This window comes from Lynx rufus, unplaced genomic scaffold, assembly GCF_022079265.1.
Source record: "Lynx rufus isolate CCGP_SWC_20201006 ecotype Redwood Valley unplaced genomic scaffold, mLynRuf1.p SCAF_4, whole genome shotgun sequence".
Classification (NCBI taxonomy): Eukaryota; Metazoa; Chordata; class Mammalia; order Carnivora; family Felidae; genus Lynx; species Lynx rufus.
The window spans coordinates 8356259-8379833 of NW_025814856.1; the positions used below are offsets into that span (position 1 = coordinate 8356259).

Genomic DNA, 23575 nt, shown 5'->3' on the forward strand with positions numbered 1-23575 from the left:
AAAGGAGGAGGGGCGGGGGCGGTGTTTTAAAGTTGCCCTTGTCACCCCACGATGCTGGGCTCCCAGGGGGAATCTTGGCACCTGCCTTGACCTTCCCCTCCCAAATGCCCCTCGCCCCGGGGCGGGGGGCTTCTGTTCCATTCACCTAGAGGACAGCCTGGCACCACCAGGTGACGGGTAAATGCTTGATGGAGCCAGTCCTCCCCAGGGGGATGGAGCAGGCTCAGGCAACCAGGGGCTCCTGAGGTTCCAGGATCCCCAACCCACCACCCCTCACACCGAGGACTCCTCACACTCCTCCATCCCTAAGGAAAGGCACCATATGAGGACAAATGCCCACTTTATTAGCCAGCAGCTGGCCCGCAGGGCTCCCTAGGGCCCACCTTCATAGATCATACCTGCTACCTGCCCCCCACCCCCCACCCCTGGGACCGTGGGGCAGATGGGGAACGAGGAGCTACCAGGGACGGGGGGATGGCCTCACAGAGGCCTCATAAATACGAGAGGGTCACTGGCAGGGATGCAAAGGGGCTGGACGGCAGGGGCTCAGGGAAGGCGGGCTATCCCGGGGCGGTCCACGTCATGCGGTGCCCTGTGTCCGTGGGGGCCCCGGCTCAGCGTCTAGGCGGCACAGGGGGCTGTCGTACACCATCTGCAGGTTCACCTTGTGGCCCACCAGCTCCCGGATGTTGTTGATGCCGTATTTGATCATTGTTGGGCTTTGGGTGGGGAGGGGAGGAGACAGTTTTAACACCACGTCAGGTCACGCTCTCCTCTGATCAGACCCTCTCCGACGGTTCCCATCTCCTTCGAATAAAAGCTCGAGTTGCTCCCAGGGCGCACAAGGCCCTGACGTGTCCTGTGTCCTGCCCCTTTCCCACCCTCATCTCATCTCACTCTACTGACTCTCTCCCTCCGGCCACCTCGACCTTCTCAGTGTTCTCCAAACACAGCAGGCACATTCCTGCCTCAGGGCCTTTGCACTGCCTGTTCCTGCTGACTGAACACCCTTCCCAGTATTCCCCTGGCTTATTCCATTCACCTCCAGTCTTTGCTCAGATACCCCCTCTTCCTCGAAGCCTTCCCTGACAACCTTGTCTCCTTAGTCCTCCCTGCTGCATTTTCCCTACAGCACTGACTGGCCTCAGACACACTCCAGACTTTACCTGTTCGATTTACTTATGTATCTTACTAATTATCATCCTTTTCACTGCACTACGACCCTAACTTCACAGAGGCAGGAACGTGTGCTGTCATCCTCATAGCACAGGACCAAGCATACAGCAGATGCTCACTAAAGGCTTATCGAGTGAGTGAATAGATGGACGGTGCTGGAGGTCTGCAGGCCCCCGGGCCCGTCAAGTCAGACACCCTGAGTGGTTTGGACACTCACCGCTCCAGGGAGAGGCCCCAAGCAATGACTGACACGTTTTCGGGGAGTCCCATGGGCAGCAGCATCTCGGGGCGGAAGATCCCAGAATTCCCGACTTCCACCCACTTCCTCAGGCCTGTAGAAGCAGAAGGACAGGGCAGATCGTGTGGATGATGCTGGGTCTGGCAGTGAGCTTGGGAGTGGGCTTGGCAGTGAAAGGGACCCGGGCTGAGCGTAGGCAGCCTGAGACATCCCTCCCCCTCCCAGGACCAGGTTCCACCCTGACCTTGGTGGTAGCTGAACACCTCCATGCTGGGCTCCGTGTAGGGGTTGTAGGCCGGCTTGAAGCGCAGCTGGGTAATACCTGGGCAGGGGAAGCGGGGGAACAGAGGAGTGGAAGATGAGCCTGGCGGCCATGGCATCCTCGGCCCCACTAACACCGCCCACTGTGGCCCCGCCTGCCTACCCAGCTTCGTGAAGAACTCCCGCAGGACGCCCATGAGGTGGCCTAGGGTGAGGCCGTGGTCAGCCACCACACCCTCGATCTGGTGGAACTCGGCCAGGTGTGTGGCATCTAGGGTCTCGTTTCGGAACACACGATCGATGGAGAAGTACTTGGCCGGCGTGAAGGGCTTCTGGGGGCGACAGGCAGGCCAGGCCCGGGAGTAGGTCAGAAGGCCGGTAGGACAGCCCCCAGCCTCCCCCACTGCCCAGGCTGAGCTGCACCTTCTGGGCCAGGCGGTAGAGGGCGCGGGCACTGGCCGACGTGGTGTGCGTGCGCAGCAGGTTTTTCCGGGCCTCTTCCAGCTTCCAGTTGTACTTGTACCTTCGGGAGGACAAATGGCAAGTCCACGTTGTGGCCTTCAGGTCCCCGACCTTCTTCCCCCGTCCCGACACCCCGAAGCCCTGGGCCCGCCTCACCCCTGTGAGCCGTAGCCACCCTGAGAGTGAGTCCGCTTGACCCGATGGACGTAGTCCATTGGAAGCTGCAGGGCCTCAGCTGGATCTGGGCAGGACAGAGCATCACCTGGTCAGTCAAGGAGCATTTCTCAAACAGCCACTGCACAGAGGACAGACAGCAACACGTGCGGCTCCCACCCTCGCCACCCACGGCAGCCAGAGGGTGCTGGCGAACATCCAAGTCAGTCACATCCCTCTGCCCAGAGCCCTCCGTCTCCCTGGGGGGGGGGGGGGGGGGGGGGGAGATGATGAAGCTCGCTCTCTGGTGATGCGGTCCTGTCACCTCCCATTCCTTCCTAACTGATCACTCCCTCCAGTCACAGGGCCTCCCAGCTGATACGTCAGCATACCAGGCACATTCCAGCCTCAGGGCCTTTGCACTGGCCATTCTCTCCTGGAACTTTCCTTCCCAGATATGGTTCTCTCCCTCATGTCCTTTAGCCTTTACTTAAACAAAGGCTTGATTTTATTTAACGTTTATTTATTTTTGAGACAGAGAGAGACAGAGCATGAACGGGGGAGGGTCAGAGAGAGAGAGAGAGAGAAAGAGACACAGAATCTGAAACAGGCTCCAGGCTCTGAGATGTCAGCACAGAGCCCGATGCGGAGCCCGAACCCACGGAGCTCGAGATCATGACCTGAGCCGAAGTCGGACGCTCAACCGACTGAGCCACCCAGGCGCCCTGCGGTAACCCAGGTGTTTAATAAAGATCCTGGCACACAGGAGAGGCCGAACAATCACTTGTTGTGTGAATATGCAAATTCTTAAGATCCCTTTCCAGAAACATCATTTTGGTGCACCTGAAAAGCCTGACATCAAATCCCAGCTTCACTGCTTATAAGCCGTGTGACCCTGGCAGGCGATGTTCCTTCTCTGAACCCCACTTTCCTCATTTATAAAAGAGAGCTAACAGCGGTACTTCCTACAATTGGCAGGAGAATTAGAACAGCGGCTGGCATATGGTGAGTACTTAATAAGTTTTGGGGGCCATGGTAACTATGACAGCAATGCCACTGTTGCTCCTGGCCGGGTAACAGGCATCCAACTCAGTGGCCTCCCCTGCCTTCCTGTGCGGGACGATGACAATCACTGTGGAAAGTCATTCAATTTCAGACAGTACTAAGCACTGCGAAAAAAAGAAAAAAACGGAAACCAAGCTTAGAGACTAGGGACGAGGGATGTTTTGACCTTGGGGGGGACAAAGGCATGTCAAGGTGGCCTCTGTGAGGTGACACGTTAACAGAGGTCTGATGCTGCAGCCCACCTCGAAGATCTGGGAGAAGATGGTCCTTGGCCGAGAGCTGCCTGGCAGCACGGGCCAGGGCCACGAAGTGGGCAGGACAGGACGTGGGAGGAAGTCACAGAGGTCAACGGGCCCAGCTCACAGCGGCCCGGTGGGCCACAGCGAGGATGGAGTTTATTCCATAAAGTAAGTATGCCACTCCAAAAAGTTCTGCCCGGGCCTGGCGCCTCTGATGGTGGCGCCCACCCCACCTACCTCGAAGGAAGAAGGTGTCGTGTTGGTCACGTGCTGGGTGCTGCTGGGGCTGGAAAAGTGCATCAAAGTTCCAGAAGGAGCTCTCGATGAAGTTGTCGGTCGGCATCTCTGTGAACCTGGAGGGAGATGAAGCCTGACCGTCTGGCCTGCGCCCTGTGGCTGGGCCAGCCCCACCCCCGGCCCTGTGCTCACCCCATCTCCAGGAAGATCTGCCGGAACTGCGTGCGGACCTTGAGCAGAGGGTGCAGGTGGCCGCTATCTGGGAGGACGCCATGGGCCAAGAAATTGTATGGCTTGAAGGGCCGGTCCCGCCAGGAGCCGCTGTCAGAGGATGCAGGGCACAGGGGCCTGGTGAGGGCTGCCCTCCCTCCCCAACCTACCCCAGTCCCTGGGGCCACTCCCTACCTGGAGATCATCTCTGGGCTCAGCTCTGTCTCCTGTTTGGAGATGCTGGTACTGAAGGCACTGCCTTTGCTCACCCAGTAGGTCTTCAGGGTCCTGAGGCCAGAGGAGAGAAGGGGTTGCCCACTGTCACCTCTTTCCAGAGGCTTCCCTTGAACTCCTATCTGAGGCTGACCCCAACACTCCCCACTCAGTCGCTCTACTTTATTTTCTTCCCAACATTTATCGTCACCGGAAATTCTCTTATTTGCCCCACACCTACATTGCTGTGCCCACTCACTTATTCGTTCAACAAGCATTTAACTAGAATCTACTATGTGCCAGGACCTGTTCAAGGTACTTAAGCACCCAGCTGAGTAAGAATAATAGGTCAAGCCTCAAGGGTTTATCCCGTGCCAGGCTCTCTTCTCTTCCACTGCAATCATCCCACTACTTTGTGAAAAGGGGTCATTTTACAGATGAGGAACCTGAGGCCCAGAAAGATCGAATGCCTTGGCAAAGGTCACCCAACTAGTAAGTGCCAGGAGCCCGGACCTGGATTGGGCAGCCCTCCTCCAGTCTGTGTTCTCATAACCACTATGCCACTTGGTACCTGCTCAAAGTACCTGTGAGAGCAGAGCCCCCAGCCTGTGCAGGTCCCAGCATTCAATCAATTTCAGACACTGAAATCAGAGCCGTAAAGGAAATAAACATGGCACCCAGAATGGAAAGTATAAGCGAGCCGCTTTTACGGAACTCAAAGGGAGAGATCGGTGTCAGGATGGCCTCTTTAAGGTGACACACAGGCACAGGTGTGATGCCCAAGCTGGGCTTAAGAGAAGACAGTTCTCGGCAGAACTCGTGGCATGAGCAAAGGCCCTGAGGCGGCATGAACCTGGCATGAGTGCTTGACAACCATAGGGTAAAACACAGCTTGGAGAACACTGACAGCACTGCCCCAGTGTGGGCAGGACGACTCCCTCCCCCCACTCCTTCGGGACCACACAGATGATGGCTGATGGAAAGGGGGCACCCACTCACACTTCGGTCAGCAGTTTCCTCTTCCTGAGCTCACTCCTTTCCTTCTCACCCAGCCTCTCAGCCTGCCCACCCTGGACCAGTTGGAGCCGCCGCTGCACCTCGTCCTCCACGCTGTCCACCTGCCGTGATGATGACAGGTGTGAGGCACTGTGAGGGCCAGGTGCCCATGTGCACACCTGCCCGCCTGCACGCAGGGACTCACCACTCGGAACACACGGGGCCCATCAGCTGCACTCTTATCCACGCGGATCCACTTGTTGGACATGGCCTTGCTGAAGCCCACCTTGCCGCTGGGCAGTCGCTGGGGGAGTAAGGCCACAGTAAGTGGAGCATGGGGCCACCTGACCCCGTCACCTCCCTGGGCCTTGTCCCTAGGCCCTTACCATAAGCTCGCTCTGGGCCAGGCCCTCCGGGGGGATGCTGCGAAACACCCGGGCCTCATGGCTGCCCTCCCGGGCTATCTCCTCGCCCTCAGCGGTAAGCTCCCAGCGCTTGGTGGAACGTAGCTCAGCCTCAATGATCTGCAGGGAAATGGGGGAGGGGGCACGCACAGAGACAGGGTTCAGAGCCAGGCACGCCCTCACCACAGCACTGGGCTTGCAGAGTGCCCGAAGCCTGCCTCACATCCGAGCTGCACCACTTCCCAGCTGAGTGACTGCCCCTTGCTGAGCCTCAGTTTCCCTTCTGTAACATGCAGACAATGAGAGATGGCTCACACCTCCCAGAGTGAGGTAAAGTCCTGAGAATGGTACCTAGCAAAAAAATAAATTCGATTGCTTTCGAATCCAAGAAAGATTTTTAAGGTCCCAGGTGAATTGACTTGTCTCCACATTTGACGTGTTCACATCTCAGCGCCCGGAGTGTCAGAGAAGGGCCCCCGTGTCCACATTACACACAGGGATCCAAAGCTCCACGGTAAGGATGGGTCCAGGTCGTATAAAGAGGGGCAAGGTCGGGGCGCCTGGGTGGCTCAGTCAGTTAAGCATCTGACTTCGGCTCAGGTCATGATCTCGCAGTCAGTGAGTTCGAGCCCCACGTCAGGCTCTGTGCTGACGGCTCAGAGCCTGGAGCCTGTTTCAGATTCTGTGTCTCCCTCTCTTTCTGACCCTGCCCCGTTCATGCTGTCTCTCCCTGTATCAAAAATAAATAAATGTAAAAAAAAAATTTTTAAATAAAAAAAAAAAAAAAAAAAAGAGGGGCAAGGCCGGCTGGGGTCCATAGGGCTTAGCTCCCTTTTCATTCTAATTCCCAGCTCTGCTCCTCACCCCCTGTGTGAACTTGGGAAAGTTGTTAAACTTCCCTGAGCAAGTTTTCTTATCCACAAGAGAAGGGTGTGATGGGCTCTACCACAGGAAGTTTTCTTGACAAGTAACGGATTCAGTAAGCAGCAAATACTGCATAAATTCTAACCACTGTTCCTATCATTGTTATTACCATCTCTGCTGTTAGACTGAACCACATCAAATAGCCACTATTTAACCTTCTGTGACCAGCACAAGTCAATTCCACATCAAACAAGGTACTGTCACCCCACAAGATACCTTTCCTGCACTGATAACCTCAGGATCTGCAGCCTGAATACTCAATTTCTTTGTCTTTTAAAAATTTTGTTAATGTTCATTCATTTTTGAGAGAGAGAGACATAGCATGAGCTGGGGAGGGACAGAGAGAGAGAGAGAGAGAGAGAGAGGGAGACACGTAATCCGAAGCAGGGTCCAAGCCCTGAGCTGTAAGCACAGAGCCGGAGGTGGAGCTCAAACTCGTGAACCAGGAGATTATGACCTGTGCCGAAGTCAGATGTTCGACTGAGCCACCCAGGCTCCCCTGAATGCTTAATTTCAAATCCAGGTTTGCCTGTCCTTTCTCATGACGCTGATCAAGTTACTGACCAGTGCTCAGAAACTGTCACATCTGCAAAGCGGGCGTAACAGTGCTAACATCCTCCGGTTATGGCAAGGACTAGATGATAAATGAAGTTGAGACCAAAGTGGGGCACAGAATATGAGTTCAACGAATACATACCCCAGTTATATTTTCTGATTCCTAGCCTTGAGGATCCAGCCTCCTGGGGGGCCTACAGGCCTCTTGGAATCTCCTCTTACGGCTCTATCACCTTTCACTTGTCCAAGTCGAAAAGGCTGGGCTTCATCCATGCTCCCCCTGCCTTGCCAGGAATCCCCTCTCCCTTCCACCCGCCTCCCTACAGCCAGACACCATGCCCTCTACCCTGGGGATGTGCCAGCCTCTGCCTTCCTCCCCTCACCACCAGTCCTGCCCCTGCCAATCCTTCCCCAAAGTGATGCAGACAGCACATACATCTGACTGGCTCCAGCTCCCCCAGTACCCCCGTGAGATAAAGACCTACGAGGCCTTGTAAGTTTTGTCTCTACTAATGCCTTTCTACGCCTGTTTCCCGTTCCCACCATTGATCCTGAAGCTTTCCTCCTCAGTGCAGAGGCCCGACTCGGCTGCCACCTCCTCCAGGACGTTCTCTTTGACTCCCCAGGCTGGGCCAGCTGTCACCTCTGGGTTGCCTGTGCTTCCTCCATCACTCTGCAGGTCACCTGAGGGTCTCCCTCATTAGATCGCAATCTCCGTGAGGGCAGGGACCGCCTCTTCCTGGCTCACCATCGTGCCCCTCGCCCCCGCCAACTCTCTCTCAATGGACGTTTACTGCGAACGGAACGTCAGCGCTCCCGGGCTCTCGCTTGTTTCCGACTCCCTGCCCGCGCACCCCAGGATGGACTCCTGAAGGACTCCTCAAGAAGCGGTGCCTTCCAGGCAAGAGGACTGCAGGTACAAAAGCGAGAAGGCCAGGCATCACGGGCCCGACTTACCTCTCCCAGCGCCTGCAGGCTCTTCACGGCGCCCACCACTGCCTGGTGCTCCACGCCCAGCTTAGCCGCCAGCTCCGCGCTGTCCAGGCCGCCATCGGCCGCCGCCAGCTGCCTCAGCAGCACCTCCGCCACCGGGCCGTCCGCCATGGCTGTGCCCAGCGTGCTCGGCGTATCCCGCCGGAGCCTGAACAACCGGAACCGGAACCGGAACCGGGAGTGTGTGTCGCCATCTTGAGCGTGGCGGACCTTGTGCCGGGCTCAGAATGCCGCCATCTTCAGTGTGGCGATGGAACCTTAGGGGGTGGGAGGGACACCGTGCCCACCTCCACCCTAGCTGCAATAGTGGTGTCTGGTGGACTAGAGAGGCCAAATTGCAAACCTCAAGGACAGAATCACAGAGTTGTTTTAAGTGTCACCCAGCCCCACCTCCAGCAGGCGGTGTGACCTTGGACTTCTGTCTCTCTGTGCCCAGGAGCCCTCTGCCTTTCTGTATTGGCCTGTGGGAGGGCTGTAGGTGGTGGGCTTCAGGGACAGTCATTCCCTGGTCAACTACTTTTAAGGTGCCCCCCCCCCTTAAATTTTAGTGTTTATTTTTAAGAGAGAGAAAACAAACAGTCGGGGGGCGGGGGGGGGGGGAGAGAGAGGGAGAGAGAATCCCAAGCAGGCTCCACACTGTCAGCGCAGAGCCTGGCTGGACTCGTTCCCACAAACTGTGAGATCATGCCCTGAGCCAATATCAAGAGTCAGACACTTACCTAAGACACTCAGGCACCCTTACTTTTAAGTTTTTAAAGGGAGACTAGGTAGGGACTCTCCTTATATACAAAGGGGAGAGGGAGTCAACTAATAACAGTTACAGTCAAGGTAGCAGCTAACCTACATGGACATCCCTGTGTGCTCTGCCCAGTGCTAAGTGCTTCAGGTGTGTTATTTCATTTTCCCAAAAACTTTGATACAGATATTGATATCATCGCCATTTCACAAATGTGAAAATGGAGGCTCAAGAGGGTGGCAGGTCTCTAGCAACAAATAGTTGCTAGATATGGTGCCAGAAACTATAAACACCTCCGATCCCACCCCCCATCCCTGAATGCTCGGAGAAGATCAATGTCAGGGCAATAATGCATACTCGAAACCAGTTCTGGCCTGTAGAGATAGAATGCGGGACACAAATCTAATTTTAAGCTTTCTAGTAGCAATGTCAAAAACAAAATGGGTGAAATTAATTGGAAGAATTTACCAAACTTGCCAGGTCCAAATGATTATTTCCATACTTACTATAAAATTACTAATGAAATACTTCACATTCTTTTTCCGTACTAAGTCTCCAGAATCTGATGAGTGCTTCTACGGTTATGGCACATCTCAGTTGGGACAAGCTACATCTCAAATGGTCAACAGTCACATGTGGCCAGTGGAGATTATAGTAGACAGTGTAAATAGATTCTAATCCCATTTATGCCACTCACCCAAATCGCTTAATCTTTCTGTGCCTCTTTCCTTGCCTGGATAGAGATGCTATAAACGCAGGTTATTTAACTGAAAATACTACCCACACATGTACACGTACTTGCTAAGAGTCAACTGTGTGGAGCATGTGACAACTACGATTCTAAGCAGAACACCTTTACTCATTTAACCATCACGATTACTCTTTGAGCCGGGAAGATGGGTTTACGCAACATCACCCAATCCTGACCCTTCGGTAAGCTCCTGATAAAAATTCGGGATGTGTCCCTCAAAGTCCCTTCTTAGCTTCAAAGCACTTTCTTCCTGTTTTGTTTACTGAATTCCTCCAAGAGTCTTTCCTTCTGTCTGTCACATAGCGAGTAGATTTTAAGCCTGCCGGGTGCCAGGTGCTGCAAGAGACACTGGGGGATGGTAAAGTGAATAAGACCATCAGAGTGTCCACATTCGAGCAGGAAGCACCAAGCTCATGTGTGCATGACATATGGCGGAAGGGAGGGAAGGCTGGAGGGTCAGTGGCAGGCCTGCAGTGGCCACTCCAGATTGGGGCTCCTCATGACCAGGGATTGGGGGGGGTCATGTTGGCTGATACTGGATACTGCCTGGGGCAGAACCCCAACTTCTCCAAGACTCCTTATTCCTCCCTTTTCTGAGTCCCCACCACTATCCCCGAAGCACCCCCCCCTCCCCGCTTTTGCCAGGATTCCCCCTTCCAAGCCCACGTTCCCAGGTCCAGAGCCTGTTTGCTCAGGGCTTGGGAAACCCCCAGCCCTCCTTCCTGCTTCCTGCAGCTTGGGGGCAGGGAGATGGTGTCTGTCACTGTCAGTCACGTGCCTTTGGCTTCAGAAGACTCTAGACTCAGGGGTCCTGCCCATCTCCCTTGGACTTTATCTTCCCCACCATCTGTCTCTTTTTTTCCTCCCCAACGGAACCCCCATCCTCTCTTCTTTAGCCGTTTAATTGCAAAAGGCAGGCCGTTTGTGGGAGACCACAGGCAGCGACCCCTTTACTGGCTGAGGGAGGGGTAAAGGAGAGGCCGCAATTAGAGGAACAACCCTACCCCACTCTGGGAACCACAGCCTATAGTCACATCTTGGAGCCTTCTGGGCTTCCTTCCCTCTGTCCCCGGACAACCCTAACAGCACTGAAAGCGGTTTTGTAGGGCGGCACCTAGCCAAAGTTTCTCCTCCTAGCCTCTTAGGGGCTCCTGTGTCTTCAGATGCTAAGTGACTTGCCCCGGTCACACAGCAGCAGTCTGACAGGCGGCCAGGGCACTAGGGGCCAGAGAGGAGAGAGCTAACATTTTACTCTCTGGCCTGCAAGGCTGTGGCACCGGGATGAAGTGAAGACACAAGGACTCGGCCTCTGAGCTCAGGCGCCCTCTGCCCCACCGTGGCCCGGGGCGGGGGCGAGCGAGAGCGAACGCGTCAGTAAGGGTTCCCCAACTGCAGGGTAGAACGTGGCTGGGAAAACCTTGCCCACCCTTACCCGCAGAGGGGACGAGAGAAGGCGAGCTGGGGCAGGACCCCGGTCCTGAGCAGTGACAGCGGCACTCGCGCGCGTTCTTTAAACTCCCAGATCGGGAGCTAAGCGCGCGGGCTAGGGCGGGGTTGGGTCGAGGTCTGGTCACATGACCTGGCCAGAGGGGCTCGAGGCCCCCACCACATCGGTGGGCGGCCCCCACAACGCGTGGTCGTCCTTCATTGGCCAGTTTTATGGCCAATAGAAATCGGCCATCTGGGAACCCTGCGTTCCGAGGCACATACTAACCTGCTCAGACGACAAGGACCCAATGGGAAGTCAGGGCCGTGACCACTGACCAATCATAAGGTGCGGAGGGCGGGACAAGAGGCCGGGCCAGGTTGGTTTGAGAGACAGTAGGGTATAAAAACGCGCGGCCGGCGGCAGCGTCCGTCCCTACTGCAGAGTCGCCGCCGGAGGAGAGGTTTAAAGGGCCCGCGCGCCGCCGCCCCCTCGGCCCGCCATGCTGCTACCCGTGCCGTTGCTGCTCGGCCTCCTCGGCCTGGCCGCCGCCGAGCCCACCGTCTACTTCAAGGAGCAGTTTCTGGACGGAGGTAAGGCCTGGTCCCGCCTCGAGGCCGCCGCGACGACGAAAGCGGTCCCCCAGCCTAGATCTGCGTTGTCGCTTGTAATTACTGCTTAGAGGGCCAATACGGTGGCCTCCGGGGACTAAAGCCGCAGGCGATCCTCCGTTGTGTGTCCCTTGGGGAGCGTCGAGGGTGCAGCGGACTCTCGCGGCGTGAGTTAGGGTTTGGCGGAGGATCCTTTAAGCTATCCAAGGTGTCAAACTAGAGGTTGGGGCGGGGGCAGTCGGGGGTTATCCCTTTTCCAGTCCGCAGCAGTTTGAGGCTACTGGCAGATATTCGGTGGGGGTGGAGTGGGTCAGTACGGCCGCACTGAGCCTGCCCCTTTGATCCTCTAGACGGGTGGACCGACCGCTGGATTGAATCCAAACACAAGTCAGATTTTGGAAAATTTGTTCTGAGTTCCGGCAAGTTCTACGGTGACCAGGAAAAGGATAAAGGTAAGAGCCTGGCGGAGTTGGGGGGGGGGGCGGTGATCGGATTCAGGGGGACTTCCTGGAGGAAGCTCTTGCACACGACAGACATAGCTTGGGATCCCCATGAGCGGGGCGGGGGGGGGGGGGGAGGAAGGGGCAGTGGTTTGTACGGCCAATACTTAGGGTCTATGGAGGTTGGGGCTGAGCCATGACCTCACTCTGGTCTCTTGCTAGGGCTGCAGACAAGCCAGGATGCCCGCTTTTATGCCTTGTCGGCCAGATTTGAGCCCTTTAGCAACAAGGGCCAGACGCTGGTGGTGCAGTTCACAGTAAAACACGAGCAGAACATCGACTGTGGGGGCGGCTACGTGAAGCTATTTCCAGAGGGCTTGGACCAGACGGACATGCACGGAGACTCTGAATACAACATCATGTTTGGTGAGGGGCCCCGCCCTGGTGCTGACCTCTGATTAGTTACAGGGAGACTTAAATGTCAGGGACCCTTAAAGCTGGTGACAGGTAGTTTTGAGGATATGGACTGTATTTATGTAGTTGAGGCTTGCCTTGGGAGGGGAAACGAGAGGATTGCATTGTTATTTGTTGGTGTGAAACTGTTAATTTGTGGTGTTTTATGTAGTTATTTCCTGATATTAGCCGTATCAAATTCTAGAGCTCCGGTTGGTTGGTTGGTTATTTCCTTTTTGAAAGTTGCCACCTACGGCCCCTTAGAACCAGTCAGAGGCTGATTCCTGTGTTGTGACCCTTTGCAGATCTGTATCTAAGAACCAAGTCTTGCTTTGTAAAGGGGGGGCGGGGAGCTTTGCTACGGTGGGCATCCTCTTGGCTCTAACTGGACCAACTCTTCACGTAGGCCCGGATATCTGTGGCCCTGGCACCAAGAAGGTTCATGTCATCTTCAACTACAAGGGCAAGAACGTGCTGATCAACAAGGACATTCGTTGCAAGGTGTGACTGGGGGTGGTGACAAAAGGCGGATAGGGGAGTGTCAGAGGCCAGCCTGGTGGGCGGGGCCACTCATCTCCCACTCTCTTCAGGATGATGAATTCACACACCTGTATACGCTGATTGTGCGGCCGGACAACACCTATGAGGTGAAGATCGACAACAGCCAGGTGGAGTCAGGCTCCTTGGAGGACGATTGGGACTTCTTGCCTCCCAAGAAGATAAAGGATCCTGATGCTGCGAAGCCTGAAGACTGGGACGAGCGGGCCAAGATTGATGACCCCACAGACTCCAAGCCTGAGGTTGGTGTTTGGGCAGGTTCTCCCTACATGGAGGGTGTAGAGGACAGCTGGGTTGACTGACCTCTCTGTGTACCTTCAGGACTGGGACAAACCCGAGCACATTCCTGACCCTGATGCTAAAAAGCCAGAGGACTGGGATGAAGAGATGGACGGAGAGTGGGAACCACCAGTGATTCAGAACCCTGAGTACAAGGTGGGGCTCTGAGCGGGGTTGGGGGGACGCACAGTGGGGAGTATGCTGACCCCCACTCACCCACTGGTTACCTTCCTCTTCTGCAGGGCGAGTGGAAGCCCCGGCAGATCGACAACCCAGATTACAAGGGCACTTGGATCCACCCAGAGATCGACAACCCTGAGTACTCCCCTGATAGCAACATCTATGCCTATGAAAACTTTGCTGTCCTGGGCTTAGATCTCTGGCAGGTGAGACCGAGGGGATACCTGGAGCACTTCACAGGTTCAGGGTCACCCAGGAGGAAAGGGACGGTAGCATTCAACCCCGAGCTGGTCTGATCCAAAAGCAGTGCTTTTTCTGAAGAATTTCGTGGTCTGTCTTATGGAGCGCTCATAGCACTCTCTTTGAGGTTTTGCTTATTTATGTGCCAGCTACCATTTTCAGTCCCTTTATGCAAAGGAGCTTGTTCAACTGTCCTCAACAACTAGAAGTTAATTGGATTACCCCATTAGAAAATTAGTGTCACCGATGCTTGGTTGGCTCGGTTGGTAGAGCATGCGACTCTTGATACTTGGGGGCATGAGTTCAAGCTCCACGTCAGGAGTAGAGCTTGCTGAAAGAATATAAATAAACAGATAAATAAATGTGACTTTTAGAAAAAAAATCAAAGGAAGAAAATTAACTTTAGAGAGACCAGGTTGACGTTTTATTCACTGACAAATATTCTGTGCCTAGAATGGTGCCTGGGTGGTAGAAGGTACTGGAAAAATACTTGAAAAAGGGACCGAGACCCCATTTTACAGATGAAGAAAGTGAAGGGCCTTGTGTAGTGGTCCTGGGAACAGAGGGGGTGGGAGTGTTGTCCCCTCTGACCACCCGTCCACCCATCCTCCTGCCCCCCAGGTCAAGTCTGGCACCATTTTTGACAACTTCCTCATCACCAACGACGAGGCGTACGCAGAGGAGTTTGGAAACGAGACCTGGGGTGTCACGAAGGTGGGACCAGGGTCTGATCCTGGGCTTGGGGGTGGGCAGGTCTGGTGGGTGGGGGCCCGGCCCTGAAATACGGGTGTGGTGTGTGTACAGGCGGCGGAAAAGCAGATGAAGGACAAGCAAGATGAGGAACAGAGACTAAAGGAGGAAGAGGAGGACAAGAAGCGTAAGGAAGAGGAGGAGGCAGACAAGGAAGACGAGGAAGACAAGGATGAGGATGAGGAGGACGAGGATGAGAAGGAGGAAGAGGAGGAGGAAGATGCTGCCACTGGCCAGGCCAAGGACGAGCTGTAGGGGCCACACCACCGCCTCCAGGGCTGGACTGAGGCCTGAGCGCTCCTGCCGCAGAGCCGGCTGCGCCAAATAATGTCTCTATGAGACTGGAGAACTTTCATTTTTTCCAGGCGGGTTGTGATTTGGGGTGGATTTTGGTTTTGTTCCCCCCCCCTTTTTTTTTAAACTGGTGTTTTGTCTTTGATTCTCCTTAGTCCTTATTCCTGATCCTCCTCTTTCTTGATTGACATCTTTGCCTTCTTCTGTCCCCTTCTCTCCCCAGATCCCTTAGTCCCCCTCCAACCTGAGGGGGCAGGGGAATGTGGAGGAGAAGCCCCAGGCCCGAGACTCCATCTGCTCTCCTTCCTGGATCCCAGAGGGGGGCAGGAGAAGAGGGTGGCATCCCCAGCCCCCCCCAGCACTGAGGAAGAACAGGGCTCCTAGGGCCTGAGCTCTGACCCCTACCCACCACCTCCCTTCCTCCCCTGTTCCCAGGACTGGGCCACTTCTGGGTGGGGCAGTGGGTTCCAGCTCGGGTCACACTGAGAATGTAAGAACTACAAACAAAATTTCTATTAAATTAAGTTTTGTGTCTTCCTCCTGTGTCTCCTTCTGGGGGATGGGACTCGAGTAAGGCTCATTTTTCAGCAGCTGAGGTGTTGATTAAATGTCCCATAAGGTGATAGGAGTTGTTGTTTACCCCCACAACCCCAAACCAGTCGGAGGAGAGCAATTGTTAAGTGCCATTACAGATACTCCACATGAGAACTCTGCACCGAATTGGTGTTTGTTTCTAATACCAGTTCGGTTTGAGGCTGTGTGCCAGAATTCAGTAAGAGGTAGAGCAGGGCTATGAACCCACACCTTAGCACCATTTCATGCCATCCATTGGACCCTCATCCATATATACTTATTTTTAAAAAAAAACAACTTTTTTTTAATGTTTATTTTTGAGAGAGCAAGCATGAGTGAGGGGGGTGGGGCAGCACAGAGAGAGAGGGAGACAAAGAATCCAAAACAGGTTCCAGGCTCAGCCGTCAGCACAGAGCCCTACGCAGGGCTCGAACTCCTAAACTGCAAGATCGTGACCTGAGCCATCGGGTGCATAACCAACTGAGCCACCCAGGAGCCCCTTAACCACGTTGTAAAAGTCTCAGCTGGTGTTAAAAGCTATTCCTTTTATAATCATGAATATAGGTTCAAGGGTGGTAAATACTTTGCTGGTGGTCTTTAAATTCTTGGAGGGAAAGAGATGGTCCCACGGGGGGGATGGTACAGAGATGACAGGTCAACCAAGTCTAGGCCTCTGAGGCTCTCCTAGGCCCATCTCTTGTTGGGGACCACAAGGCTGTCACTGAAGTCCTGTAAGTAGGCTGGAGCTCATGTCCCTTGTTGCAGGGGAGAGGCAAGAGGTCCTCGACAGCTTGGCCTGTGGTGGAAACATCTAGGCTTGGTGTGCCGTAGAGGAGAAAAACAGCAGGACCTTGTTACAGTTGAGCAATGTGTGAAGTATCTGGTAACTGCCTGGTGCTGCGCTTGGGTTGAGTGCTTGGAAACTAAAGAGCAGGTTTGGAGGCAGGAAATGATTCAGGATGGGAAGGCCACCTAGTAACTGGGAGATAAGCCCAACCTTGCTTCCAACCAGTCCCACAAAACACCATATTCAGCTTAGGCTAAGCAATCCTTCAAGTCCATATTCATTGGATGGTTCACCATGCTTACCCTACTGTGTTCTGTGGTCCAGCCCCACCCCTCTGGGAGGCCTCTAGAATTGATGTATCCAGGAAAAGTTGGTGGAGAGATTCTGTATTCAGTGTAGGGAGGCCTTGAAAGGTGAAAGTTTACTTAAATAATTGGGTCAGACTGGGGATACTGGGGTGAACAAAGTGGTCAGGGAAGGAGCAAGAGAGAGATGGGGCACCCAGGAACTAGTACTGTAGGTTCATTCCCCAAATCCAACTCTCCCTCAGTAACGAATGAGGTCACAAAATGCCAGTCGTTCCTGTTTCCGCAGCCAAATGTCGTTTCTCGAATTTTTATTTAATTGTTGGTGACCTTTGGAGTATTTTTTCCAGCCCTGAGTAAGGGTTCCTGTGAGGGTGGCCAGACCAGAATAAAACTCATTTGGAAGACAAAAATGAAGTTTTTATGGAAGAGATATAAATATCCAGAAGTACATGAAAAACTGTTCAATGTAATCAACAAACTCATAGGAGCACGAAAGTGGGGTCGTCGGAGCCATTTTGTGGCTGTATGACGTCACCGCTAACGGGCATGGCGTCACTCGCAGGAAACCACGTGACGTTATGCGTGCTGACTGAGAAGCGGCTCGCCCCGACCCCAGGCACAGACTGTAGTCTGCGCATGCCTAGCCAAAGGGCTCTCTCTTGCGCATGCCTACCAAGGCTAAGGGGGCGCGCGCAGGTCACGTGCTCTGGTGGTCGGCGCGCGCACCGCCTGCCCCGGAAGCGGTCGGCTCGCGGCGCGGCTGGGCGCTAAGATGGCGGCGGCGTGAGTTGCATGTTGTGTGAGGATCCCGGGGCCGCCGCGTCGCTCGGGCCCTGCCATGGCCGTCACCATCACACTCAAAACGCTGCAGCAGCAGACCTTCAAAATCCGCATGGAGCCTGACGAGACGGTGGGAGCTGGACCGGAGCCCGGGGGCGGGAACGACGGGTGCCGGGGGTGGGTGGGGGCGGGGAGGACGGGCTCCCGACTGAAGGGGCGGGGTGGACGGCGCGGGCAGGGCCCTGCCCACCCCTCCCTACTCGCCTGGCTCCCGAGCCTCCCTCTGGTTCTCGGCCCAGCCCCCAGCGACTCGTGCTGATGGCGTTTGTGGGCCGGTCTCTGGACGAGGCCCCACCCCCCGGGGCACCCATGAGGCCCCGTCTCCAATGTCAGTGCCCTCGCGGGTCGCTGGAGCCGCTGGCTCCGATTCAGGGACAGGCCACGCTCTTCCGGACGGGAGCTCCGAGTTCGTAGCTTTGCAGGCGTCTCCTGGGGACGTTGGTGGCCGAATTTGGGAGTAGTGACCAGGAGATTCCAAGTAGTGACGGCAGTGACGATGAAAATGATAAACCATTTGACTTTCAGTGATCTATGTTTGTTGGTTGGTGGTTTGTTCTTTACCAGCCGCTGAGCGTTTTAGTGTTAATCTAACTAAATCTGCAAAACAGGCTTGTCATTTGAGCACTCTTGACTTATCCACCACGTTTTACAGATGTGGAAATTTAGGAATTAGAGAACTTTGTCACCATTAGAAAAGCAGGTAATAGCAGAATGGAGATTGAAATTTGGTTTTGCCTCAGGTGAGAGAGAGCCCGTGTTGTAAACATTATGCTGCGTTTTTAGTTGAAAAGAGACTTAGGACCTAAGAAATATATGGAGTGTCTAAACTCTGTTTGGTACTTTTTGCACAACTAGCTCATGAAGGAGACATCGAAGTACACTTTTTGTAGAAAAGGAAGAAGCACTCATTTTTTGACTAGCCCAACGGTTTGACTTTGGGCAAGCCACTTAATTTTTTCTCTGTGTCTGTGTTTCCTCAAATATAGAATAAGGCTAACGATACCTGTTTTATGCAGCAATGAGGTTTTATAAGTGATGTGTATACATAGTATGTATGTAAGGCGTTTTTGGAAAAACTGAGCGCTGTCATCAGCGTGCAATGAAGAATCTTATTTCTTTTTCCTTCTATGTTTAGCATACTTTACATCTTTTGAAGTTACGTTTGTTTTGTTTCCCTCTTCTCACATTAGCGTTATCTCCACAAAAGCAGGGACTTCGGATGAGTTTTGTTCCTTGCTGTGTGCTCAGTACCTAGAACAGCGCCTGGCATGTCATAAGTGTTGAGGAAATGCTCCATTGCATGGTGGGATGAGCAAACAAATTCGAATCTGGTGTTCTTGACTATGAAGCTTAGCCTCTGTGCCATCGAAGTTTGTGGTGTCTTTCCCTCCGCTTCCCCCTGCCCCCAGAAGAAAAGAAACAATCTTGAGGTTTGCAATGAGTGTGCCCTTCCTTCCAGGTGAAGGTTCTAAAGGAGAAGATAGAAGCTGAGAAGGGTCGTGATGCTTTCCCCGTGGCCGGACAGAAGCTCATCTATGCTGGCAAAATCCTGAGTGATGACGTCCCCATCAGGGACTATCGCATCGACGAGAAGAACTTTGTAGTCGTCATGGTGACCAAGGTGGGTGAAGTGTGCTGGTTGGGGGTGGGGGGTGGGTGAATTAGCTGGGGAGTTGGTAAAGAGCCTGTGTGCCCCAGAGAGATTAGCTATGAATAGGGCGGGGCAGAGACAGGATGGGATGTTGGGGCTAGATAGGGATATTGATGCCTGCTCCTTTTTCTGGGTGTCACAGGCCAAAACTAGCCCAGGCACTTCAGTACCCCCAGAGGCCTCACCCACTGCTGCCCCGGAGTCCTCCACATCCTTCCCTCCGGCCCCTGCCTCAGGCATGTCCCAGCCCTCACCTACTGCCAGAGAGGACAAGAGCCCGTCAGAGGAATCAGTCCCCACGACATCCCCGGAGTCTGTGTCAGGGTAAGGCAAGGGAGCAGCAGCCCCAACTTGGGCCCTGTCCTCCCAGTACATTCCAACGCCCTCATACATGTTCCCACATATCTGGGGGAGGGCAAGCACCGGAAGTCAGGGTCCGATTTCTCTCTCTTGAATTTGCAGCTCTGTTCCCTCTTCAGGTAGCAGCGGGCGAGAGGAAGACGCGGCATCCACGCTAGGTGGGTGGGTGGTCCCCAGGGCAGAAGCAGTTGGGTGCCCCAGCCAGCAGCTGGGCCTGGTGTGGGTGTGGGAGGGCCTGGGAGCCGCCCTTTCCTTTCCTTGGTGACCCAGGCCTTGCTGCTCCTTCCACAGTGACTGGCTCTGAGTATGAGACGATGCTGACAGAGATCATGTCCATGGGCTATGAGCGGGAGCGGGTCGTGGCCGCCCTGAGAGCCAGCTACAACAACCCCCACCGAGCCGTGGAGTATCTACTCACGGTGAGGTGGGGCTGCTGCCTCCTGGGGAGGCCTCAAGGGAGTACTCGGGCTTAAATACCTTAACGGGTGGTGAGAGAGGCAAAACCTGCCCTCAGAAGCTTTTGGGTTGTGGTTCCAGCCAGGAAAGGCTTCCTGCAGGAGCTTGGGCATGAGCGGGTGGGGTGGGCCTGGGGAGGGCAGGGCCGAGGCCTCACCTGACCTCTGCCAGGGCCATGCGTGCAGGAGGGAGGCAGCGGGCAATCTGCGCATTAGAACTAAATAGGACCCCTGACAGGGAATTCCTGGGAGCCCCGAGCCAGAACATGGTTCTGTCCAGGAGAGCCAGGTGTCGGAGCAGCCAGCCACGGAAGGAGGTGAGCGGGTTGGGAGATGTGCATGTGGGGTGTCTGTCAAGGCATCTGACTCCCCCGCTCCCGAGCTTCTGGGAGTCCAGCATGGCGTCTGACTACACACCTTCCTCCTGCCGGCAGGAGAGAACCCCCTGGAGTTCCTGCGGGACCAGCCCCAGTTCCAGAACATGCGGCAGGTGATTCAGCAGAACCCAGCACTACTGCCCGCCCTGCTCCAGCAGCTGGGCCAGGAGAATCCTCAGCTTTTGCAGGTGCGGCCCTGGGGGTGGAGGGAGCCAGGGCAGGCACCACCTCCACTCCCCGTGCGGGTGTCACGGCCCCAGAAAGCTAGCCTGGCCTGGCCTGGTACGTGGCAGTCTCTGTTTGGAAAGCAGGTCTGATGCCCCCTGATGCTCCGGGCAGTATGATGCTCTGCTTGGTTTCATGTGATTTTCCCAAACACCCTGTGAGGTGCTGTTGTCCTCCTCTCTAATGGAGGCAGATGCCAGAAGTTTGGAGTAGTCTGGCAGCTGGTGTGGTGTGTGTCTGCCTCCAGCCTCTGGGTCCTTTGTGTCTGGCTTCCATACAGTTGGTGCATCATAAGCGCCCGCTGGGTTGCGTGGCACTGCCCAGAACCACTGTGTCCCAGTTGGCTCTGGGACCACTGTGCTCAGCGAGGCTCCATCCAGCCCTCGAAGGTTCCTGTGCACACGGGCAGTGGCCCCTGGGTGTGACAGGGTTTTCTGGATCCTCTGTGAAGGCCTCCCTCTCTTGGTTTAAGACCTGTCGTCTGCTGCTTCTCCACTTCTCACTCGGTCTCTTGTCCTGGCTCCTCCTATTTACTTTCCCCAGATGTTGTAGGGCACAGGCTGCACACCTCTGTTGTCTTTATTTAGTCCTTCCTGCATATCATCTTGGGCAGTGATGCCCCTCAAATCGACGTGACCGATCTGGACCTCCAAGTGTTACGTTCCTTCTAAAATTTTGTTTAGTGTTTATTTTGGGGCAGGGGTAGGGGTGGGGGGGGGTGGAGAGAGAGAGGAAGACACAGAATCGGAAGCAGGCTCCAGGCTCCGAGCTGTCAGCACAGAGCCCAGCACGGTGCTCGAACTCACAAACCACGAGATCATGACCTGAGCGGAAGTCGGATGCTTAACTGACTGAGAGCAATCCAGGCACCCCTGAAAGTGCTTTCTAGAGGTCTAAGACTTCAGAGCAGACCCTCTTCTCATGCCTCCCCTTCCCTGCAAGGACCAGCCTGGGGTTGCTTGAGCCTCAGGCCCTGGGGGCTTGCTGGGGTCATCCATCACCTGTCTTGCCAGAACATCTCACTCAGCCCAGCCCTTCTCCCAACCTCTGTGGCTGCCACCTCATCTCCCACCTGGTTTCCTGGCAGCCACCACCCAGGCCTTGGCTTCTGCACCGCCCCATGGTCCATGCTGCACCAGGAGCCAGATTCCTAAAAAACACTCGTTACCTTGAAATTAAAAGCTGTCACACATAGGGGCGCCTGGGTGTCTCAGTTGGTTAAGCGTCCGCCTTCAGCTCAGGTCACGATCTCACGGTTTGTGGGTTCGAGCCCCACCTCACGCTCTGTGCTGACAGCTCACAGCCTGGAGCCTGCTTCATATTGTCTGCCTCTCTTTCTGCCCCTCCCCCGCTCATGTTCTGTGTCTGTCTCCCAGAAATAAATAAATAAATAGATAGATAGATAGATAGATAGATAGATAAATAAATAAATAAAGTTGTCACATGTAAATAGAGTTGTAGAACACCTGGGTGAGTTAATGTTTTTAAAAAGTATACGGATCACATCTTTCGCTATTTAACCATCACTGTGGTGTTCCCTCATACTAGAAAGCAGAAGAACACAGGTCTGGTCCCTGCACCTTCCTCTCCGATCTCATCTTTTGTTTTGTCCCCTTTTTGTTCTTTTACTCTGTTCATGCCACATGGGTCTTCTGTTTCTGGGATTTGCCAAGTACATTTCTACCTCCAGGCCTTTGCACTTAATTGTTCTATCTGGAGGAAATTTCCCTTCCCCTCCTACAGATCACAGACCTCCCTTTCCTGGCAGGCGGTGTTTTTTCTAGCCCAACGTTTACCCTACTGAATGCTGGGGCCACTGTTTACATTGTAAGTCGTTATCCACTCGTCTGCTTGTTCGTGGTCTATCTTCCTACCCTGGAACATCAGCTCCACCAGGATGGGGCCTATATCCACCATTACGTTGCTATTTGGCCAGGACAGGCACCCTTTAAATATATGCTGAACGAATGACAAAGGGCTAAGGACCTGGGGAGGAAGGCATCAAGGGCTGGGAGTCACAGTCTCGTTTTCTCCGTCTCACACAGCAAATCAGTCGGCACCAGGAGCAGTTCATCCAGATGCTGAACGAGCCCCCCGGGGAGCTGGCAGACATCTCGGACGTGGAGGGTGAGGTGGGCGCCATAGGTGAGGAGGCTCCGCAGATGAACTACATCCAGGTGACGCCACAGGAGAAGGAAGCTATAGAGAGGGTAAGAGGCCTGGCCGAGGGGTGACTTCCCTGGTGGGCCAGGCCCTCACCCCCTGCTCATACCTGCCTGTCTTCCCACAGTTGAAGGCCCTGGGCTTCCCAGAGAGCCTGGTGATCCAGGCCTACTTCGCTTGTGAAAAGAACGAGAACTTGGCAGCCAACTTCCTCCTGAGTCAGAACTTTGAGGACGAGTGATGCAGGGAGGCCAGGCCACCCCCCCCCCACCTCCCCACCCCCCCAGCTCCAAAAAGTTTTATAAAAGAAAAAAATATATATATATTCATGTTTATTTAAGAAGTGGAAAAAAAATCAAAAACCTTAAAAAAAAACAAACCAACTTCCCACCCTCCCAAAGTGGCTCCTGTTCCCATCTTGGCCTGAGAAGACCCAGGCCAGACAGCTGTCCCTGATCCCCCGCCCCAGCCCTGCCTGCTCCAAGAAACTGGCAGGACTGGAGGCGACAGATGGGCCCCTCTTGGCCTCTGTCCCAGCTCTCTGCGGCCAGATGGAGAGGCGGCTGCCTGCTTCCCCCTCCCCCAAAGAGCCCCTGAGACCTCCCCCCCGCCCGCCTTCTTCCAGGGTGAGGGGAAGCTGGAGCCCCGAACTTTGATCCTCCATAGGAGTGGCCCAACCTTTCCATCTCGGGTGAGCACCTCGGGAGGCCTAAGGATCCCTTCCCTAGTCTGGCCTTGGCCTCTGGCCTGCATCCCTTTGCTGGGGAGGAGGAGGAGGCCTGGCTTGTCCTGCCTGGGGAGGGGGTAACATCAGAGCTGCTTCGGAGGTCGAGGCCACCGCCACCCCAGGACAGAACGTGTCTCTGATAAAGGTTTTGAAGCGAATAAAGTTTTAAACGCTAGTCCTGTGGTGTGTGCCTACGGGGGCTTCCTACCCTGGCTCATCTGGGTCTGGGGGCCGGTTGGGCACAGTTGATACAGCGGTGCCAAGA

General features: G+C 54.7%; 3 protein-coding genes across 4 annotated transcripts; 2 read left to right on the top strand and 1 right to left on the bottom strand.

Annotated features, from left to right (window-relative positions):
- Window positions 1–323: 323 nt before the first annotated feature.
- On the bottom strand, window positions 324–8726 carry FARSA (phenylalanyl-tRNA synthetase subunit alpha). Its single transcript, XM_047095633.1, has 13 exons — window positions 8091–8726; window positions 5637–5774; window positions 5456–5554; window positions 5254–5372; window positions 4237–4329; window positions 4024–4152; window positions 3832–3947; window positions 2294–2378; window positions 2099–2198; window positions 1839–2007; window positions 1659–1736; window positions 1394–1508; window positions 324–719 (listed from the first exon to the last, which is right to left on the bottom strand). The coding sequence occupies exons 1-13, from the start codon at window positions 8235–8237 to the stop codon at window positions 581–583; spliced, it is 1527 nt and encodes a 508-aa protein (XP_046951589.1). The 5' UTR covers window positions 8238–8726; the 3' UTR covers window positions 324–580.
- A 2752-nt stretch (window positions 8727–11478) lies between these two features.
- CALR (calreticulin) lies at window positions 11479–15381 on the top strand. The gene is made up of 9 exons (XM_047095634.1): window positions 11479–11632; window positions 12001–12102; window positions 12313–12516; window positions 12950–13044; window positions 13134–13343; window positions 13423–13536; window positions 13623–13766; window positions 14422–14514; window positions 14605–15381. Exons 1-9 carry the CDS (start codon window positions 11542–11544, stop codon window positions 14803–14805), a joined length of 1254 nt encoding a protein of 417 aa, XP_046951590.1. The 5' UTR covers window positions 11479–11541; the 3' UTR covers window positions 14806–15381.
- A 1888-nt stretch (window positions 15382–17269) lies between these two features.
- On the top strand, window positions 17270–23485 carry RAD23A (RAD23 homolog A, nucleotide excision repair protein). 2 transcript variants are annotated; one of them, XM_047096107.1, is made up of 9 exons: window positions 17270–17422; window positions 18812–18973; window positions 19146–19327; window positions 19466–19521; window positions 19655–19782; window positions 20057–20135; window positions 20253–20383; window positions 22466–22630; window positions 22711–23485. In XM_047096107.1, the coding sequence occupies exons 1-9, from the start codon at window positions 17351–17353 to the stop codon at window positions 22822–22824; spliced, it is 1089 nt and encodes a 362-aa protein (XP_046952063.1). In that variant the 5' UTR covers window positions 17270–17350; the 3' UTR covers window positions 22825–23485. The 2 variants fall into 2 exon arrangements, with proteins under 2 accessions (XP_046952063.1, XP_046952064.1); XM_047096108.1 differs by lacking the exon at window positions 17270–17422 and adding an exon at window positions 17814–17893.
- The last annotated feature ends 90 nt before the right edge of the window (window positions 23486–23575 follow it).